Here is a 20,118-nt window from a genome sequence, read left to right as displayed (position 1 = left end):
AACACTATCTGACCAAGAACTTCTATTTGCATAGAAGAGGTACAAATGCAAAGGGAGGAAGTAAATAAACCATGCAAATTATTTTATTTCCATAGAAAATGCTGATAGCTTAGTCTAGTGTAGTTGTAGCTTTTCCTAAGGATCTGCTAATGAACTAGTTTTACATAGTGAACTGAGGTGTTATCTCATTTTATCTTCTGCTCTAGCAAACTTGATTGTTTTACTTGTTGATTCAGCTGCTTGGAGAAGAAAGTGTTGTTTGGTACAGTCACCTCACCCGTGTCCTTGTGTTGTGTCCCCAGTATGGTGGGAAGGAAGCTCTTAACTTCCTTGAGTCCTCCACTGTTCACGCAGCGTGACATAAAGTAGGCATGTCTCTGTAATTCTAGCTCGCAAAAATGTAATGTATTTACTGTTTTCCACCCATATTTCACAACTGTTTCCAGCTAGACGTTTGTCAGAACCTGTATCAGGTTGGTTTGTCCTGTCACTTAGGTGGCAAGACAGTTTGGAGGGCAGTGATCTGTTAGGTTATCCTGCTTCGGTCACCTCCTAGAAGCGCTGTGTCATTGTTTGCTGTGCTGCTAAGAGCAGGATTAACTTGTTCCACCCAAGTCCTTTTGTTTTTCAAATACAAGACACTTTGATTACCCTGGACTGAAATAAGTAGGTATCGTCCCCCACTTCCCCCTTTTTCCCTGCTTAGGGGAAAAAGAAGAAATCACAGGCTTCTGAGCCAAGTACCCAAGTAGTTTTCACAGTGTGGTACTTTCATGCCCATTCTGGGAGATCACCTGCCAAGAGCTTCTTTTCCTTTAGCCATATTCACTTTTAATACTGCCTTGTTTGGCAAAAAAACCTGATTGTGTGTCCTGTTTTTTCCACATTTTTTTGTGTTCTCTGTGACTCAAATGCAACCTTAATTACAAAGAGACATGTGAGAAGAAATAAACAGCTTTAGTTGTGGTAGAGACAATAAAGGGATGGCTGATGGCGGTAGTGACTAATGAATGGCACCAGCACCAGGAGATCCTGTTCAGTTGTGCTCCAGCTTTCTGTGCCTCAGGTTGTGCTTCTTTAAGTGTGGCTGGTGAGACTTCCTCCTCTTGTCAGAGAGTTGTTTATTTACTGACCAGAAAAAAGAAAAAAAAAATTAACATGAGACTATTAATCACAGTTTGTGGTAGCCACAGATGTGTGTTAGCTACAGGAATTTTGAGAAAATAAGCAGGAAGCTCAGCTTTTTCAGGTCACCACACATGAAGGGTGAGCTAGTATGGATGGCACTGTGGACATGATACATCTACAGGCAGTCATACCAGAAATCAGCTCCCTTTCTTTGATTTGGACTAGACAAAGCATTATACTAATATGGGTAAATCCTAAAGCAACAGTGGCTTTTGAAGGGAATAGGTAAAAATCCATATTAAAAATTACTGCTATTGTTAGGTGGTATTTTCCATGAAGTTTGCGTATAAATTTTTATATGAGATGTTACAGGTTTTACTACAGTTCTAGAGGCAGAGAAGATTTGTATTAAGTTTTTCAGAACTTAGTTACTTTAGCTCACAGTGAAATAAAATGAAAGATGGAAGTGGTCAAAGATACCTAATTAATTTAGCATTACTTTCCATTTTACTGAAGAAAAGACAATCTGAAGTTTACCTTTGTTTAATTTATACAGCTTGTTCTGTTTAAGCCAATAGAGTTGGTATTGTAGATGTTCTAGAAATATTTGAGGTAAGCATGTGATGTTATGCTCACAGAAAACATCCCTATTAATGCTAATTAGAGCAACCTGGCTAATTCCTAGATGGCCTACTGTAAACAATTACATAAGAACAGAGTAAAGGCTGAAGACTTTCTAGGGCAAGTGCCAATTGTCCGATACTGCAAAGGGCTTTGGTGGTGTGAGAGCTACTAGGAAAGTCTGAAAAAGCCTGGGTCTTGCTAGGGTGCGGTTTCATGTTCCGTAACACATCTTGTAGAACTTTTCATAACAAGTCAAGGAGTACAAGTCAATACATAACAAGTCAATGATGTCCCTGTTGAAATAATTAAAGCAAAATACTTTTTCTTACTACAGTTGGACTTTGGTTGGAGTGGCATGGACATTTCGAACGGCAAAAAGAAAACGCCTAGAAGTAGGAATTACTACTTTTGCTAGGAACTGAAGCCAATTTCAGAACATCACTTGTCAGGATGTGACATGTTAGGACAGGGAACTGCTGGAGAGGGTCTAGCGCAGGGCAACAAAGATGATTAAGGGAGTGGAGCATCTCCCTTATGAAGAAAGGCTGAGGGAGCTGGGTCTCTTTAGTTTGGAGAAGAGGAGACTGAGGGGTGACCTTATTAATGTTTATAAATATATGAAGGGTGAGTGCCATGAGGATGGAGCCAGGCTCTTCTCGGTGGCAAACAATGATAGGACAAGGGGTAATGGGATCAAGCTGGAACACAAGAGGTTCCACTTAAATTTGAGAAAAAACTTCTTCTCAGTGAGGGTGCTAGAGCACTGGAACAGGCTGCCCAGGGAGGTTATGGAGTCTCCTACTCTGGAGGCATTCAAGACCTGCCTGGACAGCTTCCTGTGTAACCTCATCTAGGTGTTCCTGCTCCGGCAGGGGGATTGGACTAGATGATCTTGTGAGGTCCCTTCTAATCCCAAACATACTGTGTGATACTGTGTGATGTTATGGGCTTGAGTGATTGTGTAGAGGCTGAGAATGAGGTATTTTGGTGCTGAGCTTCTTGAACTACATTAGCAACTCTTCTCATTCTTCTTGGATGCAAAGATGGCTGTTTGCAGCCTTCTCACAACACAGTGCTGACTCATCTTTAGGGAGAAGCAGATCGGAGGATGTTGCTGAGTCAGTCCCCAGACATTCGTTACAAAATTGAGCTGAAAGGGGTGAATTATGTCATTTAAGTACTTCATTTGGGTGGTAGCTTTTCCATTGGGTTTAGAGAGCTTTGAATCAGGCCCTCAGACAAATTTGAATGCTTGAAAGTTTGTATTTTGTTTGGTTTGGCATTCATTGTTCTTGTCAGTATTTCTACTTTGTCTTGTCTTGGTTTTGTACTTCCTGCCCTGCTATATAGAGGTTAGATTAAAAGTACTCAGTAGATTTTTATTGCCCGTTGAGAAAACAGTGCTGTGAAGCTTTCTGTCATTTTCTGCTTTTTTCATATGTTAACTCATTTGCTGAGAATGATGAGGTTTCTTCTCCTCTGTCTTAGAGAATTTAACACTTAGGTTGAAAAGTTCCCAGAAGAAAATTCATGTCTACCTATTTTGCTACTTAGGCAAATGCTTTTAAATGCCTTTTATACACAAATAGTTGCAGTAAATAGAATTTATGTTTTCATTAAGGAAATAGGTGGTTTAGAGTAACACTGCTGACCACAGTCCAGAATGCTGTTAACAGAAGCAGTGCAGCCCCATGGTTTCTGTTTGTGTTCCGTGTTTCAACTAAGCGCAAAGTTATTCCACATTATGTCTTGATGTTGATCCCATTCAAGCTATGCATTATTTAAAGGGAAGAAGTCTTAAGCTATTAGATATGAAAAGCAGGTTAACAAGAATAGAATGAAAACTAAAACACTTTGCAGCAACACACTGAATAAATATAAGCAATACCATAGTTTGGAAAAATTCCAGCTTCTTAGGAAAATGCACTTTACTTGTCAGTCCTGGAGCTTGGTGGTTTTTGAATTTGAGAGCAAGTCAGAATCAAACTTTGTATGAGACACCATGTTCACATTTGTTCATGGATTTGGTAGGAAATGGGTGTAGAAAAGGACATCAGTGAGCCAGAGTACACAACTAATCTGTTAGTGGAGTTAGGACTGTTTTGGATCTGCACACATTTATATCGATAGTCATGGGTTGCTAAGGAAAATGCAATAACTTAATAAAATAACTCTCTCACTAAGGTTTTTAAGGCCTTCTTGGTCAGACTTGGAGAGAACATAAAGGCAAGAAGACCTGTGCATCTACTTTCTGATGGAATGCTTCCTATCACAGTCATTTCAAACACTTAAACACCTTTTGAACATTTCAGCAGTGTGTCAAACAAGTCACTGACAGAACAAGAGGATTATTAGGACTATTTTCTGGCCTTATGCTTATTGTGCTGTCTTTGTGCTGCATGAAGACTACATGTGTGGGAAGCCAGCAAATGAGAAAACAGACCTGTGATCCAGAGAGAAAAGGATGAAAGTGATTTCACAGTTGAGTCTCATCTGTTAATGTTTGTGCACTCTGCATGTGAAGGAGCTGTTCACATGCCCAGAAGTTATTTGTTTTTCACTTAAACTGCACCAGACAGATAAGTGAGCAAGCAGTCTTAAGGATTGAGTGCATAGCATCATCTTTCTTAACTTCTCCTTCCTCAGTGCTTGCATATGCAGGCAGTAAGATTCTTTGAGGGGAAAAAAAAACTAACAGCCTTCAGCCCGGGGAGAGATGCATGTTGGAGTCACCATCCCCGGAGGTGTTTAAAAGGCATTTAGATGAGGCTCTTAGGGACATAGTTTAGTGCTAGAGATAGGTTATGGTTGGACTCATGATCCTGAGGGTCTCTTCCAACTGAAACAATTCTGTGATTCTGTGTTTTTGTGGTATTGTTGAAGTGTTTTTGTTTGTTCCACTCACCGTGGAACTTCTTCCTTGCAAGCTAAAATGATGAACCATACAGAGTATATACACAACTGTTGCAAGCTTCTGCTTGTATAAGTGGGTGCAAAAGATGCTCTGAGGTAGGGTTTTTCACCTTCTGGGTTTTGTTTTCTTAGTATTTGAGACTAAGGAGGGAAAGTAAAGATTCTACTCTAGCTATATATAATTCCTGTGCGGTGATCACTTACGGTGCTTTGCACATAGTTAGGCACAAGTAGCTAATTTCAGAGAGAAGGCTGTAAGTACTTGTAATTGGGTGTCACATATATCTTGGTCCTATGTGTAAACAGAAGGTTTCAAGGCTCACATATATGAGCCTTCAGAAGTAGCATCCACGGGACATCAGTGGTTCACTCTTGATTAACAGTGCTTGTCAGTGAGCACTGAAGTCTGTGTGTAAATAATGTTGGCTTGGCTTAACATTAGTGACTTGTTTGGGGTTCAGACTTTGGCAGAGTTCAGGTGGGGAGGCAAATGTACCTCTAAGCTATCTTTATCCTTCCTCTGACAGGGCAACCAAGCACTGAATCAGCACTTGGAAAGAAAGTGAATAGCCACAGGGCTGTGCTAGTTTATCCTGCCAAAGGTACCAGTGGTTCTTGGCCAGGATCACCAGAGCACAGCTCATGGAGCCCTTACCTAAGCAAGCCCTGACACATCTACCATAGCCAGCTCTGTTGCTTTTTTTATTAGCCCTAAGGCTACACTGTGTCTCTGTCACAGTAAAAAATAAAGTGTGTGAGGTAGGTTGAAGGTCTAACTTATATCCACCCATCAAAGTACAGTTCCTAAGTATTATTTTTTAATTTCCCACCTACTGATCCTGGCTCTCTGGGAAGGCAGGTGCATTGTGATCCCTCTAAAGGCAAAGGCGGTTTAAGAGGTTCTCCCCCTGCTCTGTATCCTGGCCCAGGTTTCTATTCCTTCACAGTTTTCTCAGTTCAGCTGATAGCAAGGCAGCCTCTCAGCATGAATCTGCGATATGATCCAGGCTGAAGGTGTGTTATTTTAAAGGCTTAGTTTTTTTTCTCTTGTCATAATCTGGATGATACAATGGCTCTGTTACCGTCACTTCCAAATGTTTGAGTTTATGCAATGGAGGAAGTAGTGACCTGTGTTGAAAGGGCAGAAATGAACAAAAGTGGGAGAAGGAAGAGCTGAAACTTTCTCCAGCTAAAACTCTAATTTGAGCATAAGGTAAACGTTTATCATAATATGAAATAGCCTTTACTTCTCAGATGCCTGAAGATAAGTCTATAAAGCGAGTCATTTGATTGTTCATAAGCATTACAAAATTAGAGGCGTCTTCTGAACTACTGGAGTAGAGACAGCTATTTTTTTAATTACATTGTTTTTAAAAAGTGTGCAGTTCGTTCTTGTTGATAATGCCCTGCAGCCTGATACAGAAAATGTAGCAAAATCAGCAAAGACCTTTGCTTTGAAGTGCCACTTACAGACCATCATGGTGAGTAGTTGAAGGGTAGGTGCTTTCCATGGGTGCCCATGTCCTGCCTCAGTAGCCTGTTAGGTCCCTGGGTGGACATTTTTTGCAGAGAAAGGTGATTCTTATCCTCGGGCAGTTCTGCTCACGAGGCTCATGTGGGCTGTTGTGTTGGGCTGCTCATGTTCCTTCCTGGTCAAGGCCTTTTTAAACCAATCGTGCCTTTTTGCACCCCTGCCGTGAGTTACACAACCAACAATCGAAAGTTCAGAGACCTCAGTATGAGGGAGGACTTTGGCTTCTGAGGAAGCTCACCCCTGATAAGGAAAGATATGAATTGAAATTACCATAGTTGTTTCACTGTATTTGTTTTTCACTTCTGAAGAAGTGGCAGTGAGGCTTAGCGTAGTCTGGTTCAGAAGTGGGTTCGGGTGAATGCTTTAAAGGTGGGTGGTTTTGCTGGTTTTACAAGCTGCTGAGCAAAACCGGCAGTTTTGCTGCTACCAGCGAGAGAAATGTTGCTGCCTTCTCTTCCTCCACGCAGGTCTGTGTATGTTTTCTGCCTGGCACCGGCTGCAGGGCTCATGGGATCCTTCCCTGAGCTGGCTGAGCTTATTGGGCTGGGGGGAAACTGTCCACATCTTTTCTTCTCCTGGGCTAGTTTTCTCCTAGGTTAGTGGGTTGCTTCAGCTCACCTAAGGCCATACCAAAGCTGATGCCAAGTATGCAGACAGCAAGAGGAAGAAGAAGAAAACAAGTGCGGTGCAAGACAGCAGGCTTGTCCCTGTTTGATAGTAGTGATTTGTTAGACCGGTTCATCCCATGTCAAGGAGCGCTTGCCAGGTCACAGGGGAGGTAGCATTCAACAAGAGAGTCGTCCTCACCACTGCGTCTGAGGATTTTCCAGAGCAGCTCTGTGGTCCAGGTTCTCCTTAGCAATCTCTACTCTGCAAAGAGGTATCTGCTGATTGCTTTCTGGGAAGTATCAATTCACCAGGACTGTGGGTTGCTGTAATTGCCGTTGATGGGTGGAATTACATGGTGAGCAAGCACGTGACGTGCAGAGCAGTTTCTGCTTTGTCATCCTGCCAGTGGCAGGTTGCCCAAACCGAGCGGGGAGAGGCACCAGCCACCCGCATACAGACTCTTTCCAGTCTCTTGCCAGAGGTTACGATTCCTTTTGGGTTTTGGGGCTAGTGCTGAAGGTAGGTAGCTCTAGCACAGACCTACATGAAAGTAATTAGAGGTGTTTGTATAAATACCTGCATTGTCTAATGACTAGATTTTTATCTCATTGAAGATCCAGTTTTAGGTGAACATTCCTGAAGGCTGTTCAGACTTGTTATAGGAATAAAATACAAGGCTTCAGTTGCTTCAGGTACATGCAGGACTGTAGCTTTGGTAATATATTGAAGAAAAGAATTCTCCTTTGTGAAGATTGTGTCCAGTGTTCACAACCTGTGTTCTTGCTTTTCTTTTTTTACATGCACAGATTAATTCCTGCATTCCTTCCCGAATCTAGAATAGGCCAAGCATTTTCCATCATTACTGTTAACTATTGCATAACAATTCTGATCTTTAAACCCCTTTGCCAACATCAGCAAAACACTCTTCCCAATACTTTTGTGAGAGAAAGGAATTTTGTCACCAAGTTTCAGAGAAGAAATCAGAGACTACAAGATTACAGACCAATTTTCACTTACTGCCTTTTTGCATGTGTGTGTGTGAATGCTCTTCAGGCTTGTGGGCTCAATGTGCAAGGAATGTATATGCATTCAGTATGGCTGTTTGTCTAAATATGTGGATGTATCAGAGTTTGCTAATTAATGCTGGTTGTGCAGTGCCAAGTATTTATGTGGTTAAGTACAAACAGGTGTGTGTTGACCCATTTATTGGAAATTAAGCCTAATGTAACTCAGAGTTATATAGAGAAAGGCAGAGCTGGTAATAGATTACAATAAAGTAACAGATTTTCTAATTTTTTTCTTTTTTCATGCCGTGTCAAACAAAGTATCCAAATGTAGAGATGTTAGCTTTTTTCTTTCCACTAATACACTTAACATTTTCTATTGTATATATACATATATCTCCAACAGAATATATATAAAAATTCATTTATGACCAGTGAGCAAACACAGATCTTTTCCAGGATTTTGAAGATATTTATTTAGAGGTTTTCATACTTTAATTGACATCATACAGCAGAAATTACAGGGGGAGGGGAGGAGGCAGGGAGAAATGCATGACAAGACTAGTTGCATCAATAAATTGAACTGAAAGAAGTTTCCATGGAACTAATTGCAGGAGAAAAATTAAAACTTCTATTTCAGTTTATAAAGTATGAGACTGAACAAAATGACAGCACATCAGGAAAAGAAAATAACTTTCTGGACAAGAAAGGTAAAAATCATAATTTTCCTTTAAGACTGAAGTTTCAGGCTCAGCCACAGAAAATCTAATTTAATTGCTTTGTTCCAAGCATACTGTTGGATTGGCAAAGCTTACTGAAATCCCAGCCAAATCTCATACGGGCTTTCATTAAAGAGAAAAATATAGCAAGTCATCCTAACGTTGCAAATGACTCATTGGTCACCTTAGGAAATGCCCCCTTGAGACAGGCATGCCGCGGATAAGGAAGCAATGAAGCTGCCAGGCCACTCCCCCAGACAATTTCTCTTGAGGAGCGCAGCCCTCATAAAGGACGTCTTTCCAGACACTACATTATTTTATTCTTTATTTCACAGAGGGAGCACAGAAGCTACAAGAAGGGCAGTCTGAAGTAGCGGCAGAAACTCCACAGCCAGCTGGTTTTGCGCAGGAGAAGCAAATAGGAGACCATGAGAAAACTTTAAAGGTAGGGGGAGATTCATTTTAAAATCTATAATTTAATTTTGACATTTAATAAGAATGTAGGCTATTTTTTTTTTTAATTGTGGTTCTTGGGAGCAGAATGGAGGAGATCTGTTCTCAGGAGGGGATCGTGGTCATGAACAAGTTCCCCTGGTAAACGGGAAGCGGACCCCGTCAAGATCCCAGCTGCTTTAGAGCGGGGTTCTAGGAGGTGGTTTCAGAGCGGGAAGCTGTAATCTACTTGGATCTAAACTTTTAGTATGTTTTCATGAAGAATTATTATGAAGAACTGATGAAAAACGAACCAAACAGTAGGGAATAAAACCTGAAGTTTCTTAATCCATGTGAAAACATAAAGGTGTTTTTCTTAAAAGGAAAAAGAAAAGTAGCATGAGATAAGTAGTGATCTAAGCAAACTTCATGAGTAGGTATTGTGGTTTCTTTACATGCATCATAAAGATACCATTCTTGGTAGCTGGATCTGATGACTGTGTGGGTGTTAGTCTGAGTCTGCCCTTAAGCTTTGCACCATCCTGTTGCTGCTGATCAAACAAGAAGGTGTGCTTTGGGTAAGAATGGCACACTTCCACTAATGTTGTGTCCCTAAATACGGATGAAGTGAAACTGCTGTTTTTCCACTCTTACTCTGATTATGGTAGGAAGTTTGAGCCTGGCCAATGGCTATGTTAGAAAAATAGAAAGAAGAGGAACTGAGTGCAAAGTAAATTCAGTGGTAGGGGTGTATATTGGGGTGATGGAGCAGAAAGAGAAGAGGAAGGAAGTTAAGGTATTTTTGGATGCCTTCACAACAGCCCCAGGTGTTTTCTAGGTTTTATTTCTACTATTAACATGTTACCCAAGGTTAAAGGTTATGAAATACTGTTGAAATGTAACTATCTACAGGCAGATGTACAGCCTGAATTTCTGCTGACATTGCTGGAGGGGTAGGGGATTTTTGTCAGTGATACGGCTGCACTGGCAGCAGTCTCTAGGGTAGACACAGTTGTAGTTACAGAGAGGGAATAATCTAAATTCTGAGGAAGGCAACAGTAGAATGGGTTGGGCACAAAGGGATGCTTAATGCAAAACAAAATTAAGATCAAAAGAGAAGGGAAACATCTTTTTTTTTCTTTCCTTTTATTTTCCATTACTATTCCAGTATTACTAAATCAAGTTCTGCCTAGTCAGACACATAGAAACACTTGAATAAAAGGAAGCAGATTTGTGAATTGACTAAGTATGGGTTCCTTTCAAGGTTTTGTCATAATTTTCATTGATACTCACTGATTTGCTTCATCTGAGAAGTCTGATTTTTACTCACTCCAGATCTTGTCCTGCAGTTTGATAGGCAGTGAGATTTTTGCCAGCAACTCCAGAGGCTTAAAGGTCTGAAGCTCTGATAAATTGAAGCTTTGCAAATTAAGTTCAAAGGCTCATTTTAGGAAGAGTATATGGAGACAGTGCATACAGCTGTCAAAATGCATTTTAGGGCTTATGGTTGTTTTCCTGTGGTAGTAATCATCTGATAAAAAAGAAATAATTTCTTGTGAAACTATAGTGATCACTTGATCCATTTGATGCCAAAGTTAGTCACGGTGCTAAACCAAAGGAACAATAAACACAAGCATGTTACAAAATGTAGTTTTCAGAAATAGTTTTCTTCATTCAGTTCTGTTTGTTCAGTTGGTAAGGCTGCTAGTTGTGGATGATTACAATGTTGTATATGATTGTTGTATTTTCCTACTAATATATGCTGGAGGAGGGGAAAAGCACTAATTAGGAAAGTCTAGGGCAGATGAAAAGGATAAGATAAATTAGTGGAGTGCCTGTGTTGACAGGTATGTATCTCATCCTGGAGTACACAATATGAGGAGACACTGGAGGTAATGTGGAAAACTAAGCTCTACAAGGAAACCCAGAGCTCAAAAAAACCAAGAAAATTCATACTTCAGTGTCTAATAGGTACTGAGCTATTCAAGGATGGATAAAGAAGATGAAATTTTAAAAAGGTACTTAAAAGCAGAGCTCAGAGAAGTCAGATGCACTTATGTTCCTTTATCACAATATTTGCTGCTTGAAAGTACTGACTTCTGAGCACTGTGGGTAATGTTTCTGTGTTCCCTTATCCTTTTTGTTTTCTCTGTTTAGGCCAACAAGGAAGACAAGCCTCAGAAACTTCTGGAAATGAACGGGAATACAGCAGTGCCGCATTCCTACGACTATGATCTCATTGTCATTGGTGGAGGCTCAGGTGGTCTGGCAGCTGCCAAGGTATGAGAGAAAAAATTACAAATTTATACTTTCATTGTAAGTAGGTGGGTGACATCCTCAACATCTTGGATCTGTGTATTTTTCATACTGTAGGGTCATTAACATTTGTGCCTGATTAGCAGGATTTCTTTTGAGGTTAGCCCTAGTTATACAATATTCTTTTCCTTGTGTTCTGAAGAAGAAAAACATTAAAATATCATGGTATACTTAAGAGAATGAAACTTGGTCGTCACTAGTGGGAGATGATGCTGTTGGAAAACAGCAGGTAGATATCTCAACAGTGTTTCTTATTAATTAATTCAATTATTATTAATTCAATCATAATTGGAAAAGTTTTAAAAACTATTCAAAATTAATATCCAGAGGTTTCTAGTTTTATCTGAAAGTAATATCTGTTCAGAAATTGTTGCATGTGTTGTTTTAATTTTTGACAACATGGGAGATTTTGTGATTTATGAGCTTACATAGTTGTGTACATGGAGACTTTGCCTATCCTTAGGCAGAGTTAGGATCTCACCCTTTATTTCCAGGGTTTGGTACTTCCTGCCTGTAGCCAAAGAATTTATGGATTTTGGTTAGGATGTTGCTTTTAGAAGCATATCTAAAATTAATTAAAAGAATCCACAGTGGTGCAAAAGATGCTATGTCTTAGAGTTGTCATTATCCCAAATATTTGAAACTTGTTGAAATTTAATGTAAGTCAGTAACTTTCCTTTAGAGCAGTAGTTGGCAGATTTTGCCTCTTCTTGTTTTGGTAGAATTAACTATTTAGAAGTGAATTAGGCATTCCTAGAAATAAAACTATTTTCTTGCTCAGACATGGAGCTGGGTTATTCCTTCAGACAGGAGGCATTTCTTTTCTTCTCAAGGAGCAAAGGAGGTCATTGAAGAATGAAAGAAAATTAGGAGAAAATATTTTGGCATAGCATTGGATTCACACTAAACCTGGGTCCCTTAGAAGAACTCATGTTACAATTGAACGGTGCAGTGCTGAGTGGTGGATTGTAGTGTGCTGTATGTCCATGTCGAGGGTTTTGATTACGGGGTGACAATAAAACCCTGGCAGATGTATTGTTAACCTCCTCTCCTCCCCCTCTTCCCCCTTTTGCTCCTCCCTCTCCCCCCTTCCCACTCAGGACAGGTGATCGGGAGGGAAAGAAGGACAGAGAGAAGAGAGTTGGAAAAATTAAAAATGTTTTACTAATGCTACTAATAAGAATAGAGAAAATAATACAAAATATACAAAACCAATCTTGAAAGTCTCAGCAACTGCAGAGCCGGCAACCAAAGTCCTGGATTGGACTCTGCAGCCAACCGGAGCTGGATTCAGTCTGTCACTAGGCCTCAGTTTGCAGAGATGACTAGCAAGGTCCTCTCCTAATGTCAGCCATAAGCAAAAGGGAAAAAAAGGGACGAGGTCCTCGTGATCTCCCACTTTTATATGAAGTATTCACGTGAATGGGATGTTATACACAGTTGGTCAGTTTCTTGGTCACCTGTTTCTCGTTGCCGCTCTCGCGAGATGTCCATGCTTATCAATAACTTCTCATTCCATTGCTCTGTTTACCAAAACATGTATCTGGTTCTCCAGGAAAATGCAGCTAATATGAAGGCTTTAGCTGACAGGCAAAATTCACTAAAAGAGAAACTTGTTTTTTAACAAAACCAGGACAGTCCATAATCTATTTTGATAGTTTATTGCTTTCCTATCGATAGGGGCACTATTGTCATGGCATAGGAAGATGATAATAGATCTATAAAAATTCTGAGAACTCACAGAGAGAAGCAGACACTGGTTTTCAGAGGATGGGGATGTTTTAGGACAGAAGAGAGTAATGAGAGTAAGAGGGAGCTTGCAGTAACCTAAAAACAATTTGCAGTAATAAAAAGCCATCTGTTGAAATTTCTGTAAGGAGGCTGCTCTGCTTTGTTGTACACATAATACTAGGTTGTGAAGCTACAGCAGTGATGTTTATTGCATCGTTTTTCAGCTGTAGGACAGAAAAGGTGTGCAGCTAGGAAGATAAATTGCCTTATTCCTTCAATTCCATGTATAAAGTATGTTGCTTCTTAGTGTTCTCAAGTGATTGTAGAATAGAGCAGAAGATGGTAGATCAATACAGACATATCACCATCAGTAGTAATGTGCATATTTCAAGTCAGTTTCATGAAGCTGAAGTGATACTCTTCTACACAAAGAAAGTTTTGACTTAGATTATTAATTTTCTTAGTGACTTAATAGACAGTGCTTTAAAAAGCAAAACAAAACAAAAGGAAAAAACCCAACTACATAGCTCTTAATCCAAGTTCCAGATATCCACATTCAGGTTTGCAGCACTTTAACTAGGTTGATTAAATGCATGCTTTTCACTATGACACATGCAGCTTTGTGTGCACATCTTCTCTTTCCTCTCTGTATTCTGCTTGGAGCTTGTTATTGTAGAGGTACATCTTCATGGCAAGTGCAAACACTGCCAGGCTGGCTCTGTGCAACCCAACCGCAGACCCAGAATAAAGTGCCAGGCCAGCACTATTGGCTTGCACTGAACAGCTGCAACCCTTGCAGCCCTGTTGCATTCATGCAGCGCTGCACTGAACCCAGGGAGGTTTGAAAGCCCACGGGGCAGGTTTTGTTACTGCGGGCATGTATCACTCTGCAGAAGTGGTTAAATTTGTTTGCGAACTCTACTGAGGTGGTGATGCAGTTCTGCACTGTATTATGTCAACATTTAGCTGAGTGTAAGCTTGGGAATCTGTGCGTTCTAGTTAGCTAACACTAGTAAAGCTCTTTTTGAGCTGTGGATAGGAGCTGTCGTTATAAAGGAGCAATAATAAAGCATCTTAGTCCCTAAGCACCTTTCTGAGAAACTTTCTCAGAAGTGCAACCAACAGATAGAAATTAGCTTCTTGGCCAACCTTGACCTTTAATTGGAAGCAGAAATCCAGTACATTAATGTTTTCCAAAGTTGTCTGCAGCCTGAGTTGTTTTAAACATAATTTATATTTTGCATTAAGTAAATTGCATTTAGAATTGAAATTCTGATTGTCAACTATTTGGATTAACAATTATTGCTGTTAACACAATGCTGAAGGCTGTCCAGGCTGTCCTCCCAAACCAAACCCAAGGCCTTAGGGTAATATCCTGTGCCTATAGTTGTTATTGCTTACATGTCTAAGAACTCATGTCATGCAGCACAGTTGTGGTTACTCCAAGTGTCAAAGTTATTTTGCTGCATCTCATGGGGGAATCTGTCATCTCTGCTTTTCAGCTGTGTAGTGCTTACTTAAGTGTTTTTCTCTGGTACCAGTTAGTGCTGTCAATTTTTGCGTTTTTCTTTAAAAGCACAAAGGGAATAATGGAATCAGTATAGAAATTCCAGTTCTCAGTATCATTTAAACACATTGCTTGTAAATTTCCTAATGCAACTCCTCATGGGAGATATCATGAAAGAAACCATCACTTTTTGTAGTCTGAATGACATTTGCACATCCTGACATTAAAGGCAATTTGCCGTGGGTTGACTAGCTTGAAGAGCAAGAGCTGATTCTGACAACTACAGGTTGTACTCAAAATCAAGTTTTGCTTTCTACTACAAGAAAAAAGATTGGATAAACACGGTTGTAATACTTGGCCATGTGACTGCTTATGTCATTATGTCATTGTGTGGTGTGATTTCAAACAAATATTTGAGAAACCATCTTTGAATAGAAAACTGGTTTAATGAAGAATTTGTTAACTATGTTTGAAGTAAATGGCCTGTTGGAAAAAAAAGTGTGGACAAACTGACAACATGGAGGAGAGAAGTGAAGGTTTGACTCCCAGAGTCTTATATATATAAACTGGCACCATGCTGTTGTGTAGCAGGATGAATGCCTATATTTTTCCTTTAATCTTTTTTTCCTACTGAGTGCACATATTAATTCAGAAGACTGATGGCTGTCTGACTGTTCCTTTGCAAATCATTCATTATTACTTAATTAAAAGTCACCAAGCTTTTCAGCAATGCATGACGTTATCATCTACTTCAAATTTGAACTCTAATATTTAGATACATGTCTTATTTTATTTGTTTTGCAGGAGGCTGCCAAATATGAAAAGAAAGTGATGGTGCTGGACTTTGTCACGCCTACACCTCTGGGAAACTCATGGGGTAAATTTTTGTTCGTTGCAAACCTGTTGTAAAGGAGCTTTACTCAGAGAGGTTGATTCTCCTTTGAGATCAGACACAATGATGTGAAAAACACTTTCTGTTCCTTTCTCTCAGGTCTTGGAGGAACGTGTGTAAATGTGGGCTGTATACCTAAAAAATTGATGCATCAGGCAGCTTTACTAGGACAAGCCTTGCAAGATTCCCGCAAATTTGGATGGCAATTTACAGAAGAAGGTAAAGAAGGAGAACATTTTTTTGCAGTTTTCTCATTTGTGCCAAAAATCCAGAAATTCTTTTCACAGTCAAGTGGTTGTTGCATTTGAAACATATTCTGGCATTAAAAATGTGAGGCAACTTCAGAGAGATTATACAACATCTAAGGGAGTACCCCAGAATGCCCCATTAGAAACTTACTCGTAGTTGCAGGCAAGGTTTTCCTTTCCCTCGGTCTCTATTACTGCTACATGAGAAGGTGAATTTTCCTTTCTATTAGCTCTAATGTATATGGTTATAGGACTGGGATTTATTTAGGGTGTAATCCTGTAGTAGGGAACATGTTGAGGCACCTTTCAGAGATGCATGGTCTTCATTTTGTTGAGCAATGTCACGTGCTTACAGCGTGTTTCTGTAGAAAACTATCAATAATGCAGTAAGCTTTAATTTTTCAAGTCATACCTGTTCCACTGTGGCATCTTTTGTTGTCTATGCTGATGTAATTCTTTGAATTTCAATAGAGTTACTGTGGAATAAATAAGAATAAGACAAAGGTGACTGGGTCATGAAGAAAAATCTGCCTGAGAATACAAGGTTGGCAGTGGAAAAAGAAGAAGTCACAGACTGACAGATGAACCTTTCTCTTTTGTTTCTAACAGTCAAACACAACTGGATGACTATGACAGAATCTGTTCAGAATTACATTGGTTCACTGAACTGGGGCTATCGGGTTGCACTGAGAGAGAAGAAAGTCACGTATGAGAATGCATATGGAGAATTTGTTGGGCCACACACAGTTAAGGTACTCGATAGCCATGTGTGCTGGGTCTTCCTGTAGTGCTTTCTCAATAGAAGTGCTTTTCAAATAGAGTAATATTTCACTTGGTAGGACTGCGAGATACTCACGTTGGAGCAATACTTTGTCCACAGGCAACAAATAAAAGAGGAGTTGAGAAGCTGTACACGGCTGAGAGATTTCTCATTGCCACTGGTGAACGACCACGCTACCTGGGTATACCTGGAGACAAAGAATACTGCATTAGCAGGTAAAAACAGAGAGCAATATGAAATCATTCACTCTGTGTAAATGCTTCACCTCTAAGAGAAAGTGGTGAAGCACGAGCAGGGCTGCTCGGTTGCTGGTTTTCTTTCCTATGTAACTTTTTGTTAGGGGCAAGTAAGAGCAGGAGAATAGCTATAGTCAGATTTTAAGGTGCCAAAAACATTGGTGTCTAGTAGACACCATAGGACTGTGGGCGGCTGGCTAGGGTGGTTCTGTTTCTGACTGATAACAGCAGTAACAGAGAATACCATAAATCATATGTGTGTCCATCATAAAATTAATCCATCAGCTCTGCCCCAGTTACCAGTAAACCCACTTCCTCTCTGGTCCTTGTGGTCTTTCAGTTCACATACTGAAGTTTTTTTTGATAATGAAGAGCACAGTCTGCTTGGAAGAAACCTCCCTGCTCAAATATCAGGCAAAGTAGGAGTTGCAAAGCAGTTGATATTGTGAAGCCAGCAGAAATGTATCTGTCTTCATGCACTGGGGCTGTCTTGAAACTCAGCCCATTTTTTTTCCAGCTACTCAGTGAAGTTGATTCAACTTTTGGGAAAACTGATTTCAAATGACTGGTTAATTGACAAGACCAAGCACTTCTAGCACAATTTTGACCAAAAAAAAGTCATATGCAGATGAAATGTGTTTTCATACCAGAGTAACTTTTAACTTACTTAAGGTAGAAACAGAGGTTGGAATTACAGGCTTGCAAACCTGTAGAAATGAAATAAATGGCCATCATTCCTGTGAAACCAAACCACCATGTTGTATGTTTCCCTTTTAATAAATAGCAGAGAAATTAAAGGTACCAGATAATATAACCTGTACAGTGGTGCTTTAAAATAAGATTAAAGTGAAAGAGTCAGGAATGCCAGAGTTAAAGACTATCAAATTGAGGCTGGCTGTGTAATCTTCACTGGGTTCCCTGGAGGACAGGAGCTATGATGGAGCCTTTAATTACCCACATTTTATGCCACCACAACATTTGCAGAGAGCGTCATCGTTTAGCCATTGCAGCTGTTGGCTGAGAAGGAGACACTTATTTTAGATTTAAATCTTCGGAGAATTGCTTTGCCGAACACTGCCTAAGTCTCGGCTGAGTAAGTGTGATACTTCCATGAGTCCGTGTTCCTTGAGGAGCCTTGCTTTTGTAGTCTAGGTCCAAAGTGTGGTAGAACTGACGTATTATAGCTTGATGAAGCAGTTGAAAGAAATGGAAAGCAGGGAAATAAACATGTTTTCCATAATTTCATACTTCTGTCTCTGCCTGTTACTGTGATTTGCATTAATTTGTTTTATTGTATATGTGTATTTGGCACTGTGTATAAAGCTTTAGCAAAAGGGTAAGTCTTAAAGGAAGTGGAGATGATATTTTAATCTAAAAGCTGAACCCCTTCCTCTTCCTTTTAGCTCTCAGGAGCTGAAATTTGCAGCAAAATATTTGAAGCAAGATTCAGAGAAAAAAACACAACCTACCTTTTTAACACTTTTTCATAAGTTTCTGTAAAAAAAAAACCTCTAAATTTTTATGGTGATTCAGAATTTTCATACTCTTTTTTTTTATTTGTACTGATCTTGTATTCCAGCTGAATTTCCAGAAAATTAAGTCTCTTTTTTTTTTTTTTTTAAGTGATCAGGAAGATTAATAAAGTCCTGTTCTTACAGAAGAAATTGGATAAATGTAAAGCACAATACATTCTTCTGGTTGCCTCTAACTTTCTTTTCTTTTATCCTCTCTTCTTTTTTTTGGCAGTGATGATCTTTTCTCTCTGCCTTACTGTCCAGGGAAAACCCTGGTGGTTGGAGCTTCCTACGTTGCCTTGGAATGTGCAGGATTTCTTGTAGGTCTTGGATTAGATGTCACTGTAATGGTGAGATCCATTCTCTTAAGAGGATTTGACCAGGATATGGCAAACAAAATTGGCGAATATATGGAAGAACATGGAATCAAATTTATTAGGGAGTTTGTACCAATCAAGGTAGGCTCAAAGTGGTACATGGCTGCAATTGATTGCAATATACTATCAAAATGTTTTAAGATATAAATTATTTTAGTGAATACAAAAGTTGAATTTGCGATACAGGATCTGCTATAATATAGTAAGGGTTAATTTTTGTTTTAAACTTAATAAGTCCATGAATCCTATGTAATTGAAGGGTACAATTTAGTCGTCTTATTAAAATTTTGTGAGATTCCAGAATTCGTTGTTTCATCAGAGTTAGATGGGTTAGTATATGTTGCATTAAAAACGTTGTTACTACTTCTAATTCTGGTCCGGCAAATGTTGAATATGTTTAAATTCAGCAGTTGTTCTGAAATCTGTGAAACTTCTTGCTGGCTCATAATTAAACAGATGCCTAATTTCCTGTAGGATCAGGGCCTGTGCCCCACAAATAGTCATATTTTTCATAGCCAGTTCTCAAATTCTCAGCCAGCAAATATTGCTTATGTGCCCAGGATCAGTGGACTATGCAGAAAAGTAAATGGGCTTTAAAAGTATCCATCTATATCTATGCTTCACTTGACAGAGTCCTTAAATACTTGCTCAATTTTCTTTGAATTCAGTAGTAGTACTTGTGCAGTTAGTTATGTATATGGATAGGCAAATTCAGGTTGAAAAGCAGATTAGATAAGCTCTGGGGGTTTTCTGATGTAAAATTGCCTTATCAAAGACTTCAGAGGGTGCTAACAGTATTTTTCTTAATGTTCTTTTCACAATTAAAGCTTAATTATTGTGAAATAGGAAATAATGTATTAAGCAGTGTTCAATTTTGTGTTAAACCAGTATGTTACAGAGTTGAACACTTTGGAGATTAAAGCATTAAATCGAGTGAAGACTGTTCATTTTCAGCCTTAGCAATATCAAGAGTAGCTTAAAAAATGCACTTGCCATGTACCACACTGTGGATCTGACCTCCTCTCACAGAGCATAAGAAATTTGCTGTGAGAAGTCAAGGTTTCAGGGAACCTTGCTTTTATATATGTCTGTTTGTGGAAATCCCATCCCATATGAAAAACAGTGGAGATTATAGAGCTGCTTTCAGATGCAGCTTTTTGTAGGCTTTTCTGGGAAAGAAGGAAGCTGATTTTACAAGGTGCAGATCATGGTGGAGCCCAAGTGGCCCAGTGGATGAGGCACTGGGTTGTGGGTTTGAGTTCCAGCTGCGGTGACTCACCACCCTCCCAGCAGGTGCCGATGAGGCCCTGCATGGGGAGTTCAGCAAGTTGAGGAATAAGGGGTCAGTGGCAGAAGGGGGAGGGTTGTAGAGTGGACCCAAACTACTGAAGAACCAAACTGCAACGTTGAGGGAGGTGGTAAGAGGAGACAAGGTCACCCCACATCAGATACAACTGCAAAACAAAAAAAGTGGAGTTGTGATTGGAGGAGACTGTCTTCTAAAGGGAGCAGAAGGCTCAACTGACCCACTTCTGAAGGAAGTGCTGCCTTGC

General features: G+C 39.7%; 1 protein-coding gene across 4 annotated transcripts in view; it reads left to right on the top strand.

The window, feature by feature from the left end:
* TXNRD1 (thioredoxin reductase 1) overlaps window positions 1-20,118 on the top strand; it is a 50,275-nt gene that overhangs the window by 12,715 nt on the left and 17,442 nt on the right. For 3 of the 4 annotated variants that reach the window (XM_080364087.1, XM_080364086.1, XM_080364088.1), the window contains exons 2-8: window positions 8,867-8,976; window positions 11,121-11,243; window positions 15,322-15,394; window positions 15,509-15,628; window positions 16,267-16,409; window positions 16,538-16,653; window positions 18,421-18,646. In XM_080364087.1, coding sequence (XP_080220213.1) covers window positions 11,157-11,243; window positions 15,322-15,394; window positions 15,509-15,628; window positions 16,267-16,409; window positions 16,538-16,653; window positions 18,421-18,646 — 765 coding nt within the window. In that variant the 5' untranslated portion in view covers window positions 8,867-8,976; window positions 11,121-11,156. Of the gene's footprint in view, window positions 1-7,240; window positions 7,328-8,866; window positions 8,977-11,120; window positions 11,244-15,321; window positions 15,395-15,508; window positions 15,629-16,266; window positions 16,410-16,537; window positions 16,654-18,420; window positions 18,647-20,118 lie in introns of those variants that run through there. The other variant, XM_080364089.1, reaches the window with a different exon arrangement.

Source organism: Nesoenas mayeri (genome assembly GCF_963082525.1).
Source record: "Nesoenas mayeri genome assembly, chromosome: 1".
Classification (NCBI taxonomy): domain Eukaryota; kingdom Metazoa; phylum Chordata; class Aves; order Columbiformes; family Columbidae; genus Nesoenas; species Nesoenas mayeri.
This window is presented reverse-complemented; position numbering and strand designations above follow the sequence as displayed.